This window comes from Diceros bicornis, chromosome 37, assembly GCF_020826845.1.
Source record: "Diceros bicornis minor isolate mBicDic1 chromosome 37, mDicBic1.mat.cur, whole genome shotgun sequence".
In the NCBI taxonomy this organism is placed as follows: Eukaryota; Metazoa; Chordata; class Mammalia; order Perissodactyla; family Rhinocerotidae; genus Diceros; species Diceros bicornis.
The window spans coordinates 8,969,389-8,993,767 of record NC_080776.1 but is presented as its reverse complement, the minus strand read 5'-3'; the positions used below and the strand labels follow the sequence as shown (position 1 = coordinate 8,993,767).

Here is a 24,379-nt window from a genome sequence, read left to right as displayed (position 1 = left end):
GTCCTCAGCCTGGCTCAGCAGCTGCACTCGAGTGAAAGCACAAGAACAGTGTGAAAGGCAGGTGACTGGGGAGGTAAATCTCTAAGCCAGAATTCTATGAGTGCCTCACAATGACAGTGTAATTAATCATCTACACTGGGACACACTGGGAAAATTAAAGAGGGTACTATTAGGAATTATACTGGGACAGCAGACATGACCCAGGACTGTTCCAGGCAAACTCTTGAGGAGGACTAGGACCGCATGACCCTTTGACTCCTTTTGTCCCACCCCTTAGAAGCCACACTTCTGTACCCTTCCCTTGTAGCACACGCGGTCAGGGGGAGCTGGAAAGCTCTTGTTTTTCTACCCCACCTGTCTACCCAAATGTCCCCCAGCCCTCACACCTCCCCTTCTTGCCCAACAATGACAGACCATACTCAAGCCAAGTTGGGTAGAGAAGCTCTGTTTATACTGGGAGGCTAGGGAGGAGCAGTCCATTTGGGGATCTGGGGGCTATATGGTCTTCTCTTGAGAGTCAGTACAGTCCTGGGGTCAGGTCGTCTTCAGCCTTTGCCTGAGGAGTCGAGGCTAGATCTATCCTTCCATGGCTCTGAACTTGAAGGAAGTGAGGGGTGGAGGGGATAATTCCCCTGTGGGTTTCTCTGCCCTAAGCCCCTCTGGATTTCTAGTTGCAGCCTGCCTTTGAGCCAGAGCTGATGGGAGAGATCAGTCCTAAATCTGGGTATGGGATTGAGCCTAAAGCAAGAGGACTGAAGGAACTCCAGTATAGAGTACACAAAGGAAAAGGGCAGGAAGAATACCAAAGACTGGTGAAAATGAAGGAAGGGAAGAGAAAGAAGGTGAACAATCAGGTCCTAGGTTTGCTTGTTAGGAAAGGGGAGATAATTTTGTGCCGAGGAATGCACAGTCCAAAGCTTGGTTTTCACCATCTCTGTTTGCTTTCTGGAGCATCCTTCCAGGTTTTTCTTACCATCTAAAGCCAGTGCACCCACCCTTCCCATGAAGTGCCCACCTCAGGATTCATCCCCCTCCAGCCCTTCCCGAATGCAGATGTGCACGAAGATGGAAGCCGGTTGGAGGCTGGTGCCGTCCTTGGAGAGCAGGTGTATGTGGCGGTAACCTGGAAAGGGGCAGGAGGACAGCATTAGGAAGGCAGCCAGGGCTGGGGTCTTGGCCAGGGGTCCAGGGACTGGCTCACCTTGTTGCATGCAGGTCCATGGCAGGGTGTACTGACCAATAAAGTCGTGTCGGGATTTCCAGTCATAATCCCTCACCACAAAACGCAGCAGGGCCAGTTCAGGCACCAGGACCCGGAAGCAGAGTGTCTGCCCCCAGTATGGATTAAAACCTGGGGGGGGTGGAGGGGAGAGTGAATGAGGGAGGGAATGGAGGAACAGACGGTGTTGACTTTTCTCTAGGCCCATGCTAAGTTGTTTTCCCTGTGTTCTCACTTAATTTTCATAGCAATCAATCAGCATTTTATAGGTGAGGAAATTGAGGCTCAGAGCGGGTGAGCAATTTGCCCCAGTCACTGGAGCTTGTAAGTGAGGGCCGGGATTCAGATCCAAGACATCCAAGCCCTTATCCTTTGTCCTGTCCCACACTGCCTCCCATGGAGGTGGGGGGAGAGGGAGGGGTGGCATGGACTGCACTTGAGGCAGGGCAGGATGGTAGGGAAACAGTGGTGCTCCTCCCCCTCCCCCAGCACTGCCCAGTCTCACCGTTGTTCTCCACGTAGCTGGTCTCTTGGCGGGCTGTGTCTGGGCGGATGCCGAAGATCTCCACTCTCACCAGTGGGTCCACAATGGAGCCCTCTTTGGTCTTGACTTTGGGGAGTTGCTGACCACTGATTACCTGCAACCAGGGCTCTGGAACCTCACTAGTTCCTGCTCAGCCCAGCCCCGCTCCAGCTGTCACCCCGGGGGAGCAGGGGAGGATGAGGGGAAGGGGAGACACAGGACCTTGCGCTGTATCTTTTGGGTTTGCAAAAGCTAATCCTCCATGGGTAATATGTTTTCTTCTAGTAATCTATCTACAATCTAAAATGTACCCAAGTAGAAATTTAAGGAGGTTGGAGAGAAGGTACGTTAATGACAGCAGCCCCTTCTATAGCACTTACTATGCACCAGGCATTGTTGTAAGCACTTCATATTAACTGCTCACAACTCTGTGGGGTAGGGAGTATTATTCCACCATGTTGCAGGTGAGGAAACTCACGTTAAGGAATTTTGCCAGCATTACACAACTAGTAAATGGGTTTGAACCTAGGCAACTGGCTCCGAAGTCCATGCTGTTAACATCAGGCTGCCCTGCCTCTCACTAGGAACCTTCCACCCATCACACTCCTGTCAGGCCTAGCCACCTCTTCCCCCTGCTTCTACCCCAGCTATCGCAGTTTCTTCCCAACAGTTTCTCTTTCCATTATACCTGGATTAGGAGGGTCTGGGCTGTGACAGGGCTGACGGGCCTCTCAGGGTCGAAGGAACTCTGGGCATCACGCAAGAAGTCTGGCTTCAGCACGTAGCCACAGCCACCGTTCTGGCGGAAGAGCCCATCACAGATGTCCATCTCAAGCCCCGCAGTCTGCACGTTCATAGCCACTGAGGGGCCCAGGAGAAAAGGGGGGAAGGAGTCACCTTGGGACCCACTAGCCCCTCCCAGGGAGTGAAGAAGACATATTGGGGTAAAAGGCCTGCTGGGAACTTCACAGAGAGCATCTTTCTCGGCCTGGCACTCTTCTTGGCGCATTCCCTGGCCCTACTGCCACCCGGGGACTTACGTCCTGGCTATTGCTCTTCCTCCCCCTCTTCCCTGCCCCTCCTGCCCCTCACCCATCTGGCAGCCTGCATTCCAGAGTTCCTGGGGGTTGTAGTTGGACGAATCTGTCCTCAGGCCACTTGGATATACACGGCTTAACTGCCAGGTGTTGTGCTGCACAAACTCGTTGCCTGTGAAAAGGGTGTGGGTAGGGAGATGAAGTGGTGCGTCCTCCCACTTCCCTGATCCCAAGGACCCTCCCCGCCACGTCCCTCTTCTCCCCAGCATCTCCCGAGGCTGGCTCCAGAAAGCTTCACTGTGCCTCTCTACTCCGTTCCATCCAGACTACCTCCCCCAGCTCTCTGCTCCCTCGAGTCTTGAGCCCATTATTCATAACTCCCGTCCATGTGCCTGCTCAGGAGTTTCTTAGCTCCCTCATCCCTCCTTAGCTCCCTTGTCCTCTGTCTCGGGACTCATCTGCCTGCCCTTCAGACTGGCCCTACCCATCCCAGTTCCCCCCTGTCCCTCCCTTCTGGTCCTGACCAGCCTCTCTGATGAGGCTCTTGGCCTTGGTTTCAGAGAAAGACGAGATCTCATAGAAGTGGTAGTTGTCCCTCGAATGAGCGAAGCTGTGGAATGAGACAGACTTCAAGTAGACAACCAGGGCAGAGAGAGATGGACACAAGATGGGCTTGGATTTCTGGAAAAGGAGAAAGTAGAGAGGAAGATGGAATTGAACCCTCAGCGATCTGAGAGTGAAGAAGCCAGTGGCCAAGATCTGAACTTCCCCACCCAACCTAATAAGCCTCTGCCCACGGCCTCCCCGCTGCTCTCTCCATCCTGCCTCACCTGCTTGGGAAAGAGAAGGAACCCAGGCTTGGAAATAGGAGCCTGGACCATAATCTGACAACAAGGAGGTGGACAAAACAGCGGGCACATCACAACCTGGGGGTGGGAACGGGAATAAAGGCAGTCTGTATATTGATGGGGTCAGTTTCAGCCTCTGGGCTTGAAGGGTCTGCTCTATGTTCCTTTCTAGGTAACAGGTTTTTAATTTATTATTATTTTTAAACAGAGAGGTGTCATCCTCCCTACCTCTTGTCTTTGAAAACAAATTAACAATAATTTTTGGTCAAAATGTGCATGAACCCGGACAGATATGCAAATGGTCATGGAAGTCACACCTGGAAGGATGTGAGGGTCCCAGAGTAATATCTTTATAGATTTGTCTCCTCAATTCCCATTTCCATCCCTAGACATGGCAGCAGGTTAGGCACCACAGCCCCAGAGAGAGCAGGATAAGCTAAAAGTCAGTCAGCTGAGCCAAGCAAGTGCACAAGAGAGAGAGACAGACTTCAAACCAGGATCTTGGTGGTCCCACCAATGGCACCCCTTCCCCACAGGGAGATGGACCACTTTGACACAGCCTTCTCAGAGCCTTCCTCTTCCCCAACTCTTCCTGCTCCTCTTTGGCTATTTCTGGCCCCTCCTCAGACTCACCTTTTCCAAGAAGCTTTCTCTAACTAAGCCCACTTTAGTTGAGGTCACAGTAGTCACTCGAGTAAGCTCTACTTACCTAATACCATAATACTGCACCCACACACCCCATCAGAGGTTTTCAAACTGGCCTTTAAGGCGACTGAGAGGTAGCACAAAGATGTCTCAGGAGTCACCCCAGGGACCAAGGAGAGAGCCAAGTGGGTGCTTCAAGTAGGATGGCTCTGCATTTATCTATTTTGTATACTGACCTTCCACGTAAGATTTCATGGCCCAGAGAAGTTGGAAAGCCACTGCAATATATCTGTATATGGCAATACACAGTGACGCCATGTATGCATTCTTATGCCTCTTTCATTGAGGCATTTTGCTCCCTGGCCCTCCACCCTGCCTGGCTCCAGTCTCGTCACGTGTGAGCTCTCCACTTCTGGTACATTCTGACCAAACGCCAGAGCAGAAAGGCCACTCTCCTGGCCTACCTTCTCCTTTTTGTCTTTACTGCAAGGGCTCAACTCCTGGGGCTCAGACTCAGACTGGGCCTGAAGCTCCGGCTCAGCCTCCTGCTCCCCCTCCAGTTCAGACTCTAGCTCTTCCTCCTCGTCCTCTTCCTCAAGATCCTCCTCAAGTGTCCTTAACTTCTTCCCCTTCACCAGGATCTTCCTCCGAAGCTCCTAGGGGACAAAAATGAAGGAGCCTGTCTACCTGTCTGCTCTGGGACCCTCCTGGGGATCATGCAGGTCCCACCGCTCTCACAGGGCCACCTCAAAGACGAGGGAAGTGAGTGAGTGCTCAGAAGTTCCCACAGGAAGGCTGCTGGATGCATACAGTAGGGGTTCCCTATTGTTAAGCAAACTATTCATATGGAAAAAAATGGGGACCCCTACCTCACATTTGACAGTAAAGATTCCTCACAGATTAAAGATTTATTTATATGCAAATATAAAGAACATAAGAGTGTTCCAACAAAATAGAGAAAGTAGGAAAGCCTTTAGAAACATGAAATGAAAACTGAAAATTCGGAAGACAAAAATGATTGGCAGATTTGACTACATAAAGCTTAAAAACCTCTTTAAGGCAGAAGATGCTATAAAGACAGAAGAAAAAATAGACTGCAAAAAATAGTTTTCAAAGCATTAATATCTTTAACATTTAAAAAATTGTTATATGTGAATAAAAATTATAAACCCTAAGAAAAGTGGGTAAATAATAATATCAATTCAAAAGAAGAAAACATAGACCTTCCTTTTTAAAAAACTTGGCTTTTTTTTTTTTTTTTTTTCATTTTTGCCACTATGAATCATCTCACTATTGGAGTTATTTGTGGTCACTCAAATTGTTGGTTGGAATGCAAGTGGGTATTTTTTCCAGAGGGCAACTTGGCAATAATAACCAAAATGTCAACATGCTAACTCTTCAACCCAGCAACTTTGCTTCTAGGAATCCATCTCGAAGAAAGAGTGAACGGGCAAAGCTGTATGTACAAGTGAAACATTATAAACAACCTAAATGTTTACCATTTTCTGGTTATGTTTACCATCTACTGATTAAATAAATTATGGTCTATAACATAAAATGGAATACCGCAGAGCTGTTAAAAAGGAAACAAATTATACATGAAAAGCCATCCATGATATATATTATATGTGAGATATAAAGGATGATAATATGAATATATATATATACATATATATTTACATAAGCATTTAAAAAATCTGTTGACAGCTGTTATGGGAGAGGTTGAGATTATGGTGGGGGAACTTCTCTTTCTCTATATTGTTTGTATACTCTGCAACAATTATGAGCTATCAGGAAAAAAAATCAGATACTTCCACTGGGAAAAGAAATATAAAAGTAAATAACTGACTTAAAATTTAGAGAACTACAAATAGAATTTTGTGTTCCATTATATATTTTTTAAATTAAAGTCTCCAAGGATATGAAAGAGCAAGATGGTCCCTCTGAGGGTGAGAAGAAGCAAACGAGAGGGGCATGGAGGAAGGAGCCAAGGTGGGGGGATACAGAAGCCACAGTAGAGCCTGGGCTGGGAAGCAGGGTCCCTACCTCAGGCGAGGGCAGCTGAGTGGGCAGCAGCCCATCCAAGGTGGTGCTCAGCAGCAGCTCCCCCAGGATCTCGGTCAGGTGGTGCACTACGACCTGCTGCTGCTCCCAGCTGCAGTGGTTCTCCAGGGACAAGATGACTGGATAGTCTGATGTCTGATGGGGAGGAGAGGGGGCGCTGGAGCCAGAGATCTAAAGCCTATAACCTCCTTGCTTCTCCAGCCCCCCTTGTTACTCACTCGACTGAGTACCCTGACTGCTAAACTCCTCCGACCCCATTCCAGGCCTCAAGGAGGGCTTGCTGGGTCTGAGGCCCACCCCGTATCTCAAAGTCACTCTTGGGACTCCAATCTCCGTCTCGTGCCAGGTCTGACCCAGGTCCCTCTGGGACCTTTGAGTTCTTAGGCTCAGAGTGGGAAGGCCAGGCCGCTCCTCCAGTTATATGTTCATGTTATACTCTCAGGCTTCCCTCTCCAGATTCCTACTATCCCCCAGCCCTAGCCACCACTTTGTCTGTTTCCTTATCCACCCTCTCCCAGATGGGTGACAGAAGTTGTTAGAAGTAATAGTCACTATCTCTAGCAATTACCTTTATGACTACCAATTACTCTTAACACATCCAACACTTCTTCACAAGAATCCCTTAATATTTGCCTGATGCTTCACAGTTAAAATCTCTTTTACATATATGCCATTTGACATAACCTCCCCCGCATCCTCCACTCTCCCCAGACTCAGAGTCAGCACTCTTCCCTTTTGCCTCACCAGTATTCCCATCCTGGGGCTCCTACCTGGAAGGCGTACTGTGCTACAGTGGCCACGACATCTTTGAACAGGATGCGGGACGTCAGGGTGTGTCCGTGGTAAACGATAGGTTCCCCGCTAGGTCCATCCCATATATCCACCTCCACGCAGCGGCAGCCCCGCTTCAGGGCCCTGCAAGAACCCCAACGCCGCAGGGACAAGAGGGATCAAGGTCTGACCTTTCACCTAGGGACCCTCTCCCCACTCTGGAGGGAACAGTGTTCACCGGCACTTACCCATCAAGACCCCTGCAAGCCACATCTCCATGGACCCTTCTCTGTTCACTGGGACACCACTGCAGCTCACACTGGGCTCCACCCCAAAACCCCCCAAGTCACAGTCTCTCCTTAGCAAGCCATCACATACTGCCTCATGGTGTTTCTAGTGGTCTGGCTGTATATTGTTAGACAACACACGAATTACTCAAACTCTCGAGAAATTCACACTATTTCTCTCCTAGATTTCCTAGGGCAGAAACTTTATGTTCCACTCATCTTTGTATCCCTTGAAGCTCCTAGTTCAGTTGCTGGCCCTACAAAGGTATCTTGACTATTCGATCTAATCCATGATTAATCACAATAAAAGCAGGTACCATTTATTAGCTATTAACATATGGATTATCTCATTTAATCCTCACAACAACCCAGAGAGAATAGGCACTATTATCATCCCTATTTCACAGATGGGGAAACTGAGGCATAGAGAGGTTAAATACTTAGCCCCAGAGTGCCAAGTGAGGGTGCTAGGATTTGACCTCAAATGGTCTGACTCCAGAATCTATGTTTTTAACTCCTATGCTCTACTGCCTTCTATTTAATATTTGGTTTATTTATTTGTTCAAAATAAATCTGTCAGGACCTCTGAGTTCCAAGAGAGTTTTGTAGCCTATGAAAGAGAGAAGCTCCATTTACCCAGAGAGTTTCAATACCACTCTCAGCCACTCTTCAGTAGCTCCTCCAAGGCTCTCAGGTATCCAGGGATCCTCAGCTCCAAAGCCCCCACATCTCTTCAATCCCTGTTATTTACTGACAGCGCCCCTCAATTTCCCACAGATGGTCCCTTCTCAGGAGCAGGACCCCTTCTCCCCTCCTCCACACTGCACCGTATGTATCCCTCGACGCTGCTCTGGCCACAAAGCTGGTCCCCCACTAGGTAGGTGTTGTGAGAGGAGTTGATGTAGTAATGGCTCAGGGGCTGAGTCATATCCTGGTAGATGGGGAGGCAGGTCGGGTTGAAGATGTCTCCGTCCTTCGAGCAGAGGTAACTGAGGAAACCATCCATGCTCAGCACGTGCCGCAGTTTGCCTAGGGTGTGGAGTAGGGGAACCCCAGAGTGAGAAGCTCTGAGTGGGAGCACTCCAGCACACCTACAGCCTGTTCTTCCCACCCCTCTCCAACGTCCTGCCTTTCAGGTGCCCACTCCCAGCCTCCAGATCCCAAACTGGCCCCATCCTCAATCATCCCCACCCTCAGAGAATGTTAAAGCTACAAGGGCAATCATTGGGATCATTCTAGTCCAGTGCTGTCCAACAGAACTTGCTACAGTGAAGGAAATGTTCTATTCTGCGCTGTCCAACATGGTAGCCTCTAGACACATACGGCTACTGAGCCTTGGAATGTGGCTGTGTGACTGAGGAACTGAAGTTTAAATTTTGATTTTAGTTAATTTAAATTTAAATAGTCGCATAGAGCTCATGGTTACCATAATGGACAGCACAGTATTCAGTCCAAGGGGCTAAGTTTATAGATGGGAAAACTATATAGGCCCAGAGAGAATCAAAGGCTTGTTAGTGACACAACCAAGGTACCTGTGTGTTATTCCCTGGGCTATGTAGCTGCTGCCGACTATGAGCTGAGGGTTTCTTCCTATCGTCGATTCCCATATGGTGTTTTGAGGAGTCTTTGTCCAACACGCCCTTGAACTACACTCTCTTTGAGGGCAGGGCCCTATCACTCCTTCCACAGCCCTCACCCATCTCAGCACGGGCTTCGTATAATAACAACAGTGACTCACAGTTATGGAGCACTTGCTCTATGCCAAGGACATTGTAGCATCTCTCTTAATGTTCTCACCAACACCATGAGATAATGTAATATAATCTGCCCTGAGAGGTTAGGTAACTCATGCCAGGTCACACAACTAGTAAGTGAAAGAGCTGGGATTTGACCCCAGCCAGCCAGGTGTCAGAGCCACATCCTACACCACCGGGCTGCGCAATCTCACTGAGGGTAATATTGCTGCAGTGGGGTTCCCTTGGGAGGCGGAACAACTTGATTCTCATGCCCAACTTCCTTCCTCCAGGTTTGGCAAGACCTGGAGGTGGTGGAGAATGGCAGGAAGTCTCATTCTTGACAATAATAACTCAAATCTCTAGGGTAAGTCCACAGTTGCCAGATACTATTCATGTGCATTATTTCATTTGGCCACAAATTATTTTACAAATGAGAAAATTGAGTGTGAGATAGGTTAAGCGACTTGCCCAAAGTTACTCAGTAAGAAGCAGAGTGGGGACTTGAGCCCAGGTCTCCTGACTAGATACCACACTCTGCAGCCAGAGTACAGTATCTGATTGTCGAGTGCAGGAAGAGGGGGCACCAAGAGGAGTGAGAGCTAGAATAAATGTAACTGATGTATCCTGGATCCTGCACTGGGAATGGAAGGTCTTATTTCTTAACCCTCTGACATTCCTCTTCTATTTAGTTTTTTGAAATGAGTGCTTTACAGCCTCCTTTCTTCTCTGAGCACCCATATGAATCTGGAATCAGCCATTCCAACTGTCTGTCTGACTCTAAGTTCCATGAGGGCAGTGTCCTTGTCTGACCTACTACCGTATCTCTGGTGCCTAGCATAGGTACTGGTACACTACAGGTACTCAATAAGCATTAACTGAAGTCGTGAGTGAACGAGTGAATGAAAGGGAGTGGGAGTTGAGACCTAGGCAACCTGGGTCACTTGTCCAGCTCTCATCTCATGTCATCTCTAATCCTCATTCTCAAGAGAGGCATCAGGTAAGAGTCAGAAGACCCGGGTTTGAATCTCAATTCCTCCTCTCATTAGCTGTCGGCTTTGAGGAAGTCATTTAATCTTTCTAAACCTCAGTTTTCCTCTTTTGCACAACTGACTTAATAAGAGAACCCACGTTAATGGGCCTTTGGAAGGATTAGAAGAGAAAAGACATGTAGCGATATTAGTACATTATGGGATACTTAGCAAAGGCCCAATAAAGATTATTGCTTTTGAGTTACAAGGTTGTAGTGCAGACTAAATGAAGTAAGGGATATGAAAGTACCTTGTAAACCATTTATTATTAATAAATTTCTGAAGGGAATGGAGAGCAGGAAGGTGTCCGCTGAAGGGGCAAGGAGAAAGGTTTGAGAGCAGAGAGGGCGTTTTGTAGCTGTGCTTCTTAAAAGCTGAATGATTGGCCTCCTTCTCACCCCCCTCAGCCAGAGGCTAACTAGCTTCCTGGCTCAGGCGCTTAAAGACTCAAGAACCACTTGGAGAATTTGGAGAAAGCCCAGGAAAGGGCAGAGAGCCAGCACTGAAAGAGACAGCAAACAGGAACCATGGAGGGAACTAGAGGAAAATGAATCATATGCACTGGAGGAGAAGAGGCCAAAGCAAGAGACCAAGGATTTTCCATTTTCACCGAGGACAGTGGTTGATATCAGGAGGAACTTCCTGGAGGTGAAGGATGTAAAACATGAGCATGGTAGAGGAAAGGGGACTTATGGAATGTTCTTCCTCCTGAGAGATCTAGCATTACAGAAAAGACTCTTATCTTATGTGGGCAGGAAATGGCGGCTCTCCTTCCAGAGGAGTGGTTGAATGAGATGAGGACGATTGGCCAGGGAGCTGGGGTGGGGGTGGACTCAGCCTTCCCTGAGTTAGGCAGAAGGCTGCTTGTCTCTGGGCCCTTCTAATCATGGTCCCCCTCCCTACCCCTATGTCTGGGGACTCTCCACCCTGGTTCTCTTACCGCTCTCTGAAGGCTCATAGCGGTCGATAAGTTCCAGAGCAAGGTCAGAAGCACGGTCTCCTTCTTTCTGCTCCTCTCGGAGGAAATCCACAAATTCCAGCAGGGTCAGCTTCTGCCCATCAGCCGAAAAGTTTTCAAACAGTTCCTGCACCTCAGTACGCTTAGTCAATGCCTTATAGAACTCTACAAATTCTTCTCCCTCCAGAGTCCCAGACTGGGACGTGTCTGCTGCCTGCAAGAGACGATGTAGGGGAGAGAAGACGAACCGTTTAACAGCAAACTTTATGGCTTTGACTTGCCCAATCATACTGACAGATGGATCCAAACATGTTTCCAGAAAACTCCCACAGAACTCCTAACATTTAGTATTCATAGAAGAAGCCACTTCAGTAAGTAAAAAGCAACATTTCAGCCATACCATTTGCTACTAGAGAAAAATTTCATCTAGAAAGAATTAAATGCCCCCAAAGGTCCATTTGGGAAGATCCCTCCTCCTATTTACCCACATTCCAGCTGGAGTTTTCCATTGTACCAGGCACCTGTGAAATTCTGGCCATGGACAGAGAGGTCCTTGAGGTCTGACGTAATAACATATTATTTACCTTTCATAAGATTATGAATCACCTTTCCCGCAACACTGAAGGGTAAGAACCACGCTCTACACTTTCCATTGAGCTTGGCATCATGCTAAGGCACACAAGAGAGGTTCCACAAGTGAGTGTTGCTGGGTGGGGTCAGAGTAATTCTGTCCAAGTGAGACTGTGGCTTTGGCTGGCTTCTGCAAATCCTTCCCCAGAAGACTCACCTGGAAAAGCTGGAGGGCATATTCTTGGTCCATTTCCACATTCATCAGGTGCAGTAATCGCTGGACTTCTCGGAAGCTCATTCGACCATCCTGGTTTTTGTCTCCACGCTGGAACCAGTCACTCAGCCATCCAGGTCTGAGTCAAGGCAAAAGCACTGTGGGTGTGTTGTGTGTGCAGATGTGTGTGCACGTTTGTCCACTGACATCTCTCCCCTACTTTTGCCACCAGTCTCTCTCCCATGCCAATTCATTTTCCATGTAAGCTTCCAGAAGAATCTCCCCAGAGCACCAATCTATCTTGTTCCTGCATGGCTCAGGTGCCTGCAGAGACCTCCCTGTTGCCTGAAGAAAGAAGCCCAAACTCCTTAACATAGAAGTTAAGATCTCCTTTGCCCCCATGATCTGGCCCCAACCCAGCCTTCTCAGCACGTCTCGGTCCTCCCTGTACTTTAGCTGGACTCATCACCCCCTGCTCTCTGCCCTTCAATTTCCTATCTCTGGGCCTTCACTCATGCTGTTCCCTCAGGTGCCTTTCCCTCCTCCTCTCTTCATCTTCAAATTCTACTCATTTTCAAGGCTTAGCTCAAATCCTACTTCCTCCTTGAAGATTTCTCAGAACTGTCTCAGCTAGAATTAAATATTTCTCCTTCCTTTGAACACGCACAAATAATCTAAGTACCATAACATCTGGTTATAAATCCATGGTACTTAGATTATTTACACAATTCCATCCTCTCCACTGACTAAAACAATATCTGAGTCTCATTAATCTTTGTACCCTTAAAGCCTGGCAGAGTGCCTGATACACTCTGCTCAATAGATGATGAATGAATGAATGAATGAATGAATGAACTGGTCTAGAAGGTGAATACGATCTAGGTAACTCGAAGTGAGTTGACACCACTAAGCCCCCTAAGGGCTTGCTTCCCACTCCTATGTAGTTAATGTCACTGAGATCTTCTGTCCAGCCCTCAGGATCAGCTCCTTGTTTGATCCTTTGCCTCACACTGTCCCTTCCCCCAATCCTGACTCATGCTCAAACTCTGCCTGGCTATGTCTTTGCCATCCCAAGCCTCCATTCCTCTCTCAGTATCCTCAGCCTCCCACTGGCCTGAGCTGCCCCTGCCCACCCCATCTGGACTCTTGGGCCTCCCTAGCCCTGCACCGCCTCCCACCTGTCCCTAGCCCTGCAGCATCTGGCTTCTTCAGTGACCCCTCAGCCCCTACTCTGACTCTATCCTGCTGATACTGGTCCAGCCGCTCCTGTTGGTCCATGCTGGTGACGAAGTCTACCAACAGCTGGAGCCCCTGCATCCAGATCTGGGCCTCCTCGACACTGTTGGCCACCAGGTCCAGGTTGGAGCGGCGGCCGTGGAAGATGACAGTGAAGCCTTGCTCCAGGGGGAACTCCTCTGCCAGGCTGCGCAGCAACTCAGACTCACGGCCCTCACGCACCGTCTCCACGTCAGAGATTGAGACTGCCAGAGAAGAAGCGAGTGGGGGCGCTGAGGAAGAGAGACTGCCAGACTGCAGGGGCTAAGGTTCAAGGGCCAGCACTCCCTTCTCTGAGAAGCCATAGCAAGGAGGAATCCCTCCTCCTCCTTCCACAGGCTGAAACCCCAGAAGCCTTAGTACAGAGAGGCAGACGCCTGGGATTCAGGATTCCACAGGAGTCACTGCTGTTTTCATAGGCAGCATGGCAAGCGGCCTGTGCTGGGAGTGGCAAGACCTGACTTCCAGGCACTGGCTGGCAGTGTGACACCGACCAAAATGACTTAACCCCTCGGTGTCCTCATCTTAAATAAAGGATGGTCCCTTCCAAGGCCAGTCCCCATGGTGATCACAGGAGGAGTGGCAGGGCTGACAAATGGAAACACACTTGCAGGGCTGAAGCAGTTACTCCAAAGCACGATACGCCCAAGTTCAATTCTCCCATTCCAGGTTTGAGGGCGTCCTCTTTCCAGAGGTCTAGGAGGGAGCCAGAGGAATTCGTCCATCCCCTTTCCTTGGCCGGGGGTGGTATGGATCGTGAGCTTCGATTATGTCTCTAAAGTAGACTCTCTTAGATGTGTCCCATGATCATATGTTTAGAGGGACCATAAAGTGTTTGGCCAATAGGAAGCACAGCGTTATGATGCAAGTATGATATTTTAAAATATTCCTCATTATGGCTCACATTTATTAAACGCATCCTGGTTTCAGGTCCCAGGCTAGATGCTTTATACATGAACTTATTGAGTTTCTGTAACCTACTAGGCAGGTACTGTTGAATCCCCATTTTACAGATGAGGAGACTGAAGCTTAGTTTAAGTATCTTGTCCAAAGCCACTCAGCTAGAAAGTGGCAAGCCAGGGCTTTCATCCAGGCAGTCTGATGCCTGAGATCATGCTCTTGTTAGAATAAGAATAACAAGACACAACCTATGAGTTACTGGGCCTTATTATATGCCAGGACTCTTCTAAGCCCTTTACGTGCAATAACTAATTTAATCGTCATAACGGCCTTTAGAGGCAAGTTCCATTATAATTTCCACTGTACAGGCTCAGACATAGACACAAGTGGGACAGCACAAGGGCACACTGTAGGACCCCCCCCTGCTCTCAGGCTGTGGGGCTCCTCAGGGTCCTATGCACCCACGTGCCCACCCATAGCTATGCACATCACTCACAGCTCGGCTTGGCACTGCCTCCGGCCTGTCGGGAATGCCAGACTGTCATGCCGTCATCCTGAAGTCTGAAGTATCTCAGTTTCTTCCAGCTTTTGGACCGCACCTTGCGCATTGGTGTGCCTTTCTGCATCAGCAGCAGGTCTTGATTGATGGGCAGCCCTGGGCCAGGAGAAGCGGGGGCTGGATAGCTGGTGGGGAGGGTGGAGGGCCCAGGAGGAGCTCGGGAACAGGGGTCCAGCCTCCTCCCTGTCCCTGGGCTGTCTCCCCAAGCCCTCTTCTCCTGCAGGGGTACTCACGGCCTTGCAGCAGGGACGCCATCACCCACTGCTCCACCAGCTGGTGCTAGAGTCACCTAAAGGAGCAAGGAGGAGCAAAAGGCTCATCTCACCGGTCTTAGAATCACAGATCAAGGGAGGAAGAGAAGGAAACCAGTGTTTCCTGACTGCTCGCAATGTGTCAGCCCTTCACCTACAGAGTCTGTAGCTCTTTGTACTTCTGAGTTTGGTGGCTCTGAGGCTTAGAGAGGCTAAGAAATCTGCCTCAAGTCACATAGGGATTCAGAATTTACAGCCAAGTATGTCTGATTCCAGAGCATTTGCTGTTTCCCACAGCCATCTCCAGAGAGGGCTAAAGCAGGGTTTTCTGCCAAATACTCCCTCCTTCCCAATACCCCCAAATCCCTTAGGTAACCCCGTGCCACACTTCTCAGCTCCCGTTATTAGGAACCACCATCTTGCTGGCTGCCCCCTTTCAGAACCTGGAATCTCTCTACATCTAGCCTTCTCTTCTCCAGGTGGAATCATCCCTTCCCTATTCTGGGAGCCCTCTCCATGCTAGGGCTCCTGAAGGGCTAGGGCAGAGCGTTTCTTTTGTCTCTTCTATAACAAATAAGCCATCTTCTTCTACCCTCACATGGTAAAGCATATTTTATACTCTTTTTCATAACAGTTATTCTCACAATTTTAATGGACCAGATAAATTACATAGTTTCAGAACTGCATTTTCAAGTTTTTTCTCTACCTATTAAAAAGCGTTCCTCCTTCAAGATATATGCTAATTTAGGACCTGGTTAAGTTGTCCTAGTAGATAACAACAAACTTGCCTTGAAAAGAACTAGAAGGTGTGATACGTGGCCACTTTGATTCTAGCTCTGCCCCTATAAGAAATACTCAACTCTTGACCAAATCCTTCTGAAACTGGCAAAGCTTATGAAACAGAAAACTCTAGGCTTTTGTATAAGCAAAGGGTCTAGACTTGAATTGCAATGTTGTGTTTTTTAATTGACAAGTTTAAAATTTTGACAATGGTGAACATCTAAAACACCAAAAGAATGTCTAAAGCAATCATTCAGTTAGCGCTCCATGAAAACATCATGCAGTTTAACTCCCTATAGTTTACAAGTGAAAAAGCAGAAGTCAGAAATGTGATCTGACTTATCTGGGGTCACACAGCGTATTACTGCCCTGTCTCTCTCTAGTGGGAAGAGCCTATAAAGCCACCCAGGGGTGACTAAGTCTTTAGGAAGAATGTGGAAGTCACTGAGAATGCGGCTTCCCTGACTGCAGGACCTAGAGCCCAAGACTTTCTAAAGGAGTAGCAATGCGCAGGTGCACAGAGGGACAGGGGAAGGTTGGGAATCAGCCTGTACCTAAGTGGGAAAGATAACTCAAGGCAGCTCTCAGGAGAGACAGAATCCTGAACAATTCCAAGAAGAAAAGGTTTTGCTGGCTGAGGCTGAATATGTGAGCCTGGGTGAGACCAGAAGAAGCCTCTGGATGGAAGAAGGGACCCAGAGTGCTTCCTGGGAGACAGAACAGCATTTCTGCCTTTCTGGGTGGAGATGCACAGTTTGGAATCTGAAGCTTGCAAAAGCTATGAAGACGGAAGTAGAAAGTAACAGGTCCCTCTTAAATGCCTCAGGTCCTCAGGCTCTGGGTGGGGGTGGGGTCAGTGTGGGAATGAAGTCCAATCCCCTTGCCAACATCCTGCCTTGTCTTCTCTCTGAACTTCAGCTCCCCAGTCTGGGGCACAGGGACTCTGGGATGGGATGGGCCTTGGTCCTGGGAGAAGACAGAATTACCTTCTCTCATGCCTGTGTCCAGGAGCCTCACAATGATGTCCTGAAACCTGGGAAGCCTGAGAACAGAGCCCAAGTGCCAGGACACCCCTATTTTGGAGCCTACCTCCTCTCAAACCAGCCTTAGAAAATTATTTTATCCTCTTTTGTCAAACTCTTCCAACCCCAGGGCTTGGCGTGTTCTTCCAGTCCTGCTTCCGTTCCTGAAGCACGATCTTAAACCTGTATCCAGGGATGTGTGGCCATAAGAGGGCCAATTTCAACTCAGGGAGCCACAGAAAGTCACAGCTGGCCTTCATGTTATAGAGAAGGGGACAGAGGAGTAGAAAGATTAGCTGAACTGCCGGAGTCACCTAATGAATTAAGTGGCAGAACTGAGACTAGAACCAAGGTCTCTATATGACCAGCTTGGAGATCTCACCAAGACTCTGCCCTTAGAAAGGGCTTTCTCTAGGAAGCAGGTTCAAGCAGAGCTAAGAATCAGCAAGGGACATGGATGTTTGGTCCTCTCTCCTCCATCATTTCTGTTCCCACCAAATCCCACTCAATAGCCTTTCCTTTCTTTCTTCCTATTTTCTTTCCTTTCCCCATCCTCTGCCTGACCCTCCCTTTTCCTTTCTCCCCAGCTCACTCTTCTCTCTCTTGATTCCTCTCACTGCCTCCCTATTTGCTCACTTAAGTCAGCCTCTCTTTGCTCTCCTCTTCTCATCCTTCTTCTCATCCCTTCTCCCCATCACCTCTTCCTCTCATTTCTCCTCCAGTTCCCAATAGCTCTGGTTCTCGTCCTCTGTGAGGATTTGAGACTGTGGTCCAGGAAGGAGGACACTTGGGCTCAGACACTCAGTAGCACATTCCTCTGCTCAGCCTCACTTTCCTCTGTATCCTAGGAGACTGACCAAACAAACTGCCCAGAGAATGGCACTTAGAACCTAGGTGTTCTAGGTCTTGGTGTTTCCTCTGGTGTCTGAAGGTAGGATGGGAAGGATGGTCACAGCTGATGCAAGTGAAGTTAGGAGAGGAGGGACAAAGGATTTGGGAGTGGGAGCAAGAGCAAGGGGCAAAGAGCAGAGGACGAAGACTGGGAGTAAGAAAGATTGGGTCTTAACTGTCCACTCCCAGACACGTATGTGGAGATCCCTGAGGATACGGAAAACTACCTCTATAATACAGATAAGAAAACAGAGACACAAGTAAGGTGGCAAGTGGCCAGGGCTGCGGAGCAAGATTTGTTCCTCAACTTCCAGGTGGCTTATGTCACCTAGAGATGGACTTCAGCAGAGTTGCCAGTGGTGCCAGTGGCATTACAGGGGAATTCAGGGTGTCTCAGGCCTCTCTGAGGGGCAGGAAGGAAGAAAATCATTTTGTCTGCTCTCTTGCTTCTGAGCAGGATTGTTCCTGACCTACTTCACATAAGGAGGACAGAATGGCTCTGGTCATATGTCATAGGTCATAGCCCTCAGAACGTTAGAGCTTGAAGACTCTTTTATAACATATCTAATCCGGAGGTTCCTGGCTATATCAATATTCCCTGGAGAGTATCTTAAAATAGAGATTCCTTAGCCCCACTCATAATCGACCAGATCAGCATTTCCAAGGATGGGGCGCAGGAATATTTATCTTTCACAAGCACCCCCGACACACAGGCAAGTCTGGGAAACCCTGAACTCCCTCCTGTTACAGATCTGGAAGTTGTGGTCCAACTAGCTAGAGCATGGCTACTCCTATTCTCTCTCTTCCCTTACTAGGGTGGGGTAGCTAAGAGGTCCCCATATACAGAGGTGACTGACACAGCAAGGGGAAAACCGTAAGTCAAAGAGGATAACCTAGAGAGAACCAGGAAGGTGGAGCCTTTTAGACCTGTTCAGGCAAAGGAGTCCAGGGTACAATTTAAGCAGAGTAGATAGCATGTGGAGGGCAGAGCTTGGAGCAGAGGCTGGTCAGAGCCTCCAGGCCCTTACCGTGGGCAGGGTAGCAGTCCTGCGTCTGTGAGCTCCGCGATGCTCTCCACTGTGGGACGAGGAAACCCAGCCAGGCTCCTTTTCTCTTTTGCTCCTCTCGTACTCCTTTGCTTCCTTCCCTCTTCTACTGCAGCTTGCTGCTGTCACTAGCAGTTACAGCCAGAGGGAACGAGTAGGGTGGGGAGAGGTGTGAGCTCTTAAAGGCCCAGGACACTGGTCAGTGGGGTGGAGAGAAAAGGATTAAGGGGAGGGATTGATGGGCACCACGTCTCCAGGGAGGAGGAGCCTGGCTGCCCTTCACCTGGATGCCAGCCCTCACTGACCCCAATCCCACAGCAGCTCTCAAAATGAAACTCAAGGAGTGTCTGAGTTGCAGTGTTCCATGAATCACTGCTTTTCATTCTGGTCCGTTTCTCTCTGCATGTTATTTGGCTGTCTTTGCCCTTATTTCATCTGGCTCCTTTCCAGGGTGTCTGTTTCCATCAGCCTGCTTCTGTGTCTCCGCATCCTGCCTTGCAGGGCACTCAGTCTAGTTCTGTGGCACAGGGAAAGGAAAACAGAAATAGGATGGGAACGGAGGCAGATGAGAAGAAAGCGTGGAGAGGAATGATCTTGGAGTGTAGAGGGACAGGTTAGTATCTATGCACTCGCTAGATTTAGCACTCGCTAAATATTGAAGGAAGGCATACGTGAATGTATGAAACAATATACTTATCCTTCCTTTACATTCATTGGTTCTACGAGCATTTGTTCAGCCCCTCAATATGCAAGGACATATCTGCGTGTTCGTAAAGGAGTGTGTAGAGATGAACAGACTCATAATATGTAAGAATCGAGGGCAGAAGAGGAGCACAAGACTGGAAAGACACCCAACTGGGGAAGGGAACGTCAGGAGCTTCTTACAGGGTGAATAAATGGGCAGATGAAACAAACCTAGACTGAGGAAAGAGGACCAAGTTGGGAGAGGAATAGGAGATTGTAAAGGGCTTTATTTTGGCCCCTTGCTTCACAGTGAGAAACTGAGGCCCAGGGCAATGTCCTGGATGCCTGTGTCAGCAGCAGGGACAACCAGTCCCTTGTACTCCCCTAAGCACTGTGAGCTGGGACCTGCTTTTGCTCTACCTGGGGGAAGACTGCAGGGTATGGCTCTTTCTGGACCAGAGGGTGACGGTAAGTGAGGGCATAGGGCACAGCCCTGTACTTGGACCTCTGTGGGATCCTTTCTAGTGAGGTGTATCTGAATCACAGGCACAGAGGGAAGTAACTGTATGAAAGGACGTGGTTTTGCCGTGGCCCCCCCACAACACCCCTCAACTGCCTAAGATTCTGCCATTAGTGATTATTTATAGCTAAACCTTTAGTCCCATTAAAATAAAATCCTCCTAAGTGATTACCATAAATGTCAGGATAGTGGTTAGTTTGGGGAGGAGGGAGGGGTTGTGATGGGATGGGGCACAAGGCTGGCTTCTGGAATAGCTGGCCAGTTCTGTTTCTGGTCCTGGGCGCTAACAAGGGTCTTCCCTTTATAATAACTTATTAAACTATACATTTTCTTTATGTAGTTTTCTATATCTGTTATATTTTACAAGAAAAGGGTTTCAAGTTTTTGTAACTGGTAATTTCTGAAGCCTTATTGGTCTTTCATAATTTATTCCTAGGTTGAGTTTACCATACTCTACTGGGAGCAGGTTTTTTTTTTTTTTTTTTTGAGGAAGATCAGCCCTGAGCTAACATCCACGCCAATCCTCCTCTTTTTGCTGAGGAAGAGTGGTTGTGGGCTAACATCCATGCCCATGTTCCTCCACTTTATATAGGACACCGCCACAGCATGGTCTGACAAGCGGTGTGTCGGTGCGCACCTGGGATCCGAACCCGGGTAGCCAGCAGTGGAGCGCACACACTTAACTGCTACACCATGGGGCCGGCCCCTGAGAGCAGGTTTTGATAAAGGAAGAGGAGTATGCGGGGAGTGGAGGCAGAAAAGAGAGGCCCTTCCTGGGGAACAGAAAGATTAGGGGGCACCAAGATTTAAACTGTGTGGATTTCAGATTTACTTAATGGAGGCTCTGTTTCACACGCTCATCTTGCTCTCCCATTTCTACTTCCCCAACACCTCACGTCCTTATTTTTCCATGCTTCCCCTTCTCATTCCTCACTCCTCTTCTACACTCCAGGACTACACACAGTTTGCCTCTTTCTGAGTCACCATTTGCTCCCCTAATTGCTGCCCAACCTCCTTCCCTTCTGGGTGTTCTGTGAGAGGTATTCTCTCTCATCCTGGATTTTCTGCGAGCCCAGATCTCAAGTATTCTGTTTCAGTATTCTCATAAGCACACTAGTTCTCCCCAGATCTTGTGTTCTGATTTTGGGACAGGCCATTGGAGACTTTCGAAAGGTTAGAGTGGCTCCAAAGTGTGGCTTAGAAGACACGCCCGCTGAAGGATGCTGTTTACATCCAGGAAGGGAGCAGACACACAGGCCCTGGGCACAGGAACTGTCCATCTGGTTTAGTTGTTCCTATTTCCATAATGATCCTAGCCCTTCCCCCACTGTTGTCTATTATTAACAGATCCAGAAACCTGATCGGGGCAGCGGCAGCAGCAGAGGGACTTTCTGGGAACCATGCCCAGAAAAGGCCTAGAAGCCCTAAATTGAAATGAAGGGGCAGCTGGCAAAGAGGCAGACCTAAACACTGTACTCTCATGCTGCCACACAGGCCAGCCTAGACCCTCCTCCTGACACCCAGCGGAGGTGTTCTAAACGTCTCTGCTTCTCAGGCTGGGGATTCAGAGACCTGTTCCCTAGCCCATCCAACCAAACTACTCAAACTGAAATAAAGCCCATCTTCTTGGTGGACAAAAAGGCAACTCAAAATATTAAATTCCATCTAAAAAATAATTCATATGAGACCATCTGTAGAATTAAAAGCCAGGATATATAACTTCAAAAGACCAGAGAAAATATAGCCACTCCACCATTCCAGGAAATTTAAAAAACTAACAAAAAACCAAGGGGAGGGAGAAGGACGAGGTATAAAATAAACCAGAGAACGCAAGGATAAAAGTTAAGATAAAAAAACACTAACGGTGTAATATTCCATAGTAAGAGACAAAACTTTCAGAAACGGTCCTAAAACAAAATGCAAGTACGTGCTATTTATCAGTCATGTCTGCAAAAAGGTGTTACTAAAAGTTTGAAAGTTAAGGAGGCGATCTGAGAGTGGAAGACTCCAATTTTATTCTTATTCAAGATGGCCTTGGCTGTTTTGGCACTTTGCATTTCCATACAAACTTCAGAATCAGCTTGGCAATTTTCACGAAAATAAACCTGCTGGGATTTTCCTTAGAACTGAGTTTAACCGGCAGATCAATTTGAGAGAATTGGTATCCTTACAAAATTGTTTTCCAATCCATGGACATGATCTCTCTCTCCATTTACATAGGTGTTTAATTTCTTTCAAGAATGTTTTATTGTTTTCAATGTAAAGCTTCTGCATATCTTTCAATATATCTATTTCAAGCTATTTGATTTCTTATGCTATTATAAATGACATATATATATATATATTTTTTTTTTTTTTGGTGAGGAAGATGGGCCCTGGGTTACATCTGTTGCCAGTCTTCCTCTTTTTGCTGAGGAAGATTATCCCTGAGCTAACATCTGTGCCCATCCTCCTCTATTTTCTACATGGGACGCCACCACAGCATGACTTGATGAGCAGTATGTAAGTCTGCGCCCAGGATCCAAACCTGCAAACCCTGGGCTGCCAAAGCGGAGTGCCCGACCTTAACCACTATGCAACCAGGCCGGCCCCTAAATGATATATTTTTGAAAAAATTTTTTGTTGTATTCAGAAACATGTAGTTGACTTTTTTTTCACATTGACTGTATTCCGTGGCCTTGCTAAATTCACTTAATTCTCTGTACAGAATTGTGTTGTCAGCATTTTTTTTCTTTATAATCCTGTCTTTTATTTTCTTGGCTTTTTATTAAAGATGTACCCTTCTATTCTTGGTTTTCAGTGCCCCCCCAGCCCCCCGCCACTGAGGAAGATTCACCCTGAGCTAACATCTGTGAGAATCGTCCTCTATTTTATATGTGGGTCGCTGCCAATGAGTGATGTAGATAACATGCCCGGGAACCAAACCTGGGCCACTGAAGAGGAGCACACCAAACTTAACCACTAGGCAACAGGGCTGGCCCCAAAGTTTTTTTTTTTAAATCATGAACAGGTATTGAATTTTGTAGCGGTCTCTCCTGCATCTATCTGGATGATTGTGTGATTTTCCTCCTTCTATGTTGATTGTGGTGAATTGCATTGATTAGTATTCAAGTACTGAATCAATCTTGTATTTTTGCAGTAAACCCAAATCAGATGTGATGCATGATCAGTTTTATATATTGCTAGATTTGCTCATTTTGTCTGGGAATTTTACATGTACATTCACAGGAGTTCGACCCCTGTTTTTTCTTTCTTGTAATATCCTTGAAAGGTTTTGGTGTCAGGGTTATACCGCTTCAAAAGCAAATTGGGATATGTTCCCTTTTTCTATAGACTCTGGAAGTTTATGAAAGATTGACACAAAATATGAGCGATGTCCCTTTTTCTATTCCTAACGTTGTTGATATATGTTCTTTTTTTTCTGATTAGTCTACTAAGGTTTATCAATATTTTTGAGGTTTTCAAGGGAATGACTTTTGGCTTCATTGATTTTATTGTACATTTGTTTTCTATTTCACTGACTTTTGCTTGCCTTTTTTTTTGTATTCTTCCTTTTTTTTTTTTATTTTATTTATTTATTTTTTCCCCCCAAAGCCCCAGTAGATAGTTGTATGTCATAGCTGCACATCCTTCTAGTTGCTGTATGTGGGACACGGCCTCAGCATGGCCAGAGAAGCAGCGCGTCAGTGCGCGCCGGGGATCCGAACCCAGGCCGCCAGCAGCGGAGCGCGCGCACTTAACCACTAAGCCACGGGCCGGCCCTGTATTCTTCCATTTTTTGAACTTGCACTTCTTTCCCAGTTTCTTGACAGGAAAATTTAGATTACTGACTTCAGCCCTTCTTTTGTAATGTGTGAATTTAAGGTAATGTATGTTTCTAAGTACTGCTTTACCTGTATACCACAGGTTTTGATATGGCATATCTGCATTATCATTCAATTAAAATTTCTTTCTCATTTCCTTTGTGATTTCTTCTGTGACTCATGGGTTATTTAGAATTGTACTGCCTGTGTCTGAAACAGTTTAGAACTTTCCAGTTTTCTTTTTCCCAGCTTAATCCCACTGTGTTCAGAGAACATTCTATTCTAATTTTTTGAGGCTTGCTTGATGGTCCAGCTGTGATCAATTTTGCTAAACGCTTCCAGTGTAATTAAAAAGAATATGTATACTGTTGGTTTAGAGCAGAGTGTTCTATATGTCAATTAAGCTAGGTTTGTTAATTGTCTTGTTCAACTTATGTTATATCAGCTTTTGGAATAAATGTATTAGAACATTTTAAAAATATTAATTTCCCCAACATTCAGAAAAGAAATCTCATTTCATTCTATGGTTTCCTAATCCAAATGTTTTCCTTAGGCTTTTTGATAGTAATAGCTTTGTATATATCCCTGCCTTTCCCAGCTTCTGAGCAGCAGGGATAGTGAACAAGGGAATCACATATATAGACAGTAAGGAAGGCATGCTCTGAAGGCTACCAGTGCCTCTCCTTGCCCTGCTCCACCACTGAAACAGTCCCAGGCACTCTAAAGCCTTAGAAAAAAGAAGCTGAAA

General features: G+C 47.4%; 1 protein-coding gene across 1 annotated transcript; it reads right to left on the bottom strand.

The window, feature by feature from the left end:
• Positions 1-424: 424 nt before the first annotated feature.
• PLCD4 (phospholipase C delta 4) lies at positions 425-16,947 on the bottom strand. Its single transcript, XM_058533421.1, has 16 exons — positions 16,813-16,947; positions 14,572-14,851; positions 13,153-13,381; positions 11,904-12,039; positions 11,099-11,330; positions 8,222-8,423; positions 7,107-7,251; positions 6,319-6,471; positions 4,737-4,928; positions 3,610-3,705; positions 3,304-3,460; positions 2,835-2,951; positions 2,431-2,603; positions 1,725-1,857; positions 1,202-1,351; positions 425-1,123 (listed from the first exon to the last, which is right to left on the bottom strand). Exons 1-16 carry the CDS (start codon positions 16,945-16,947, stop codon positions 1,017-1,019), a joined length of 2,637 nt encoding a protein of 878 aa, XP_058389404.1. The 3' UTR covers positions 425-1,016.
• Between the last annotated feature and the right edge of the window lie 7,432 nt (positions 16,948-24,379).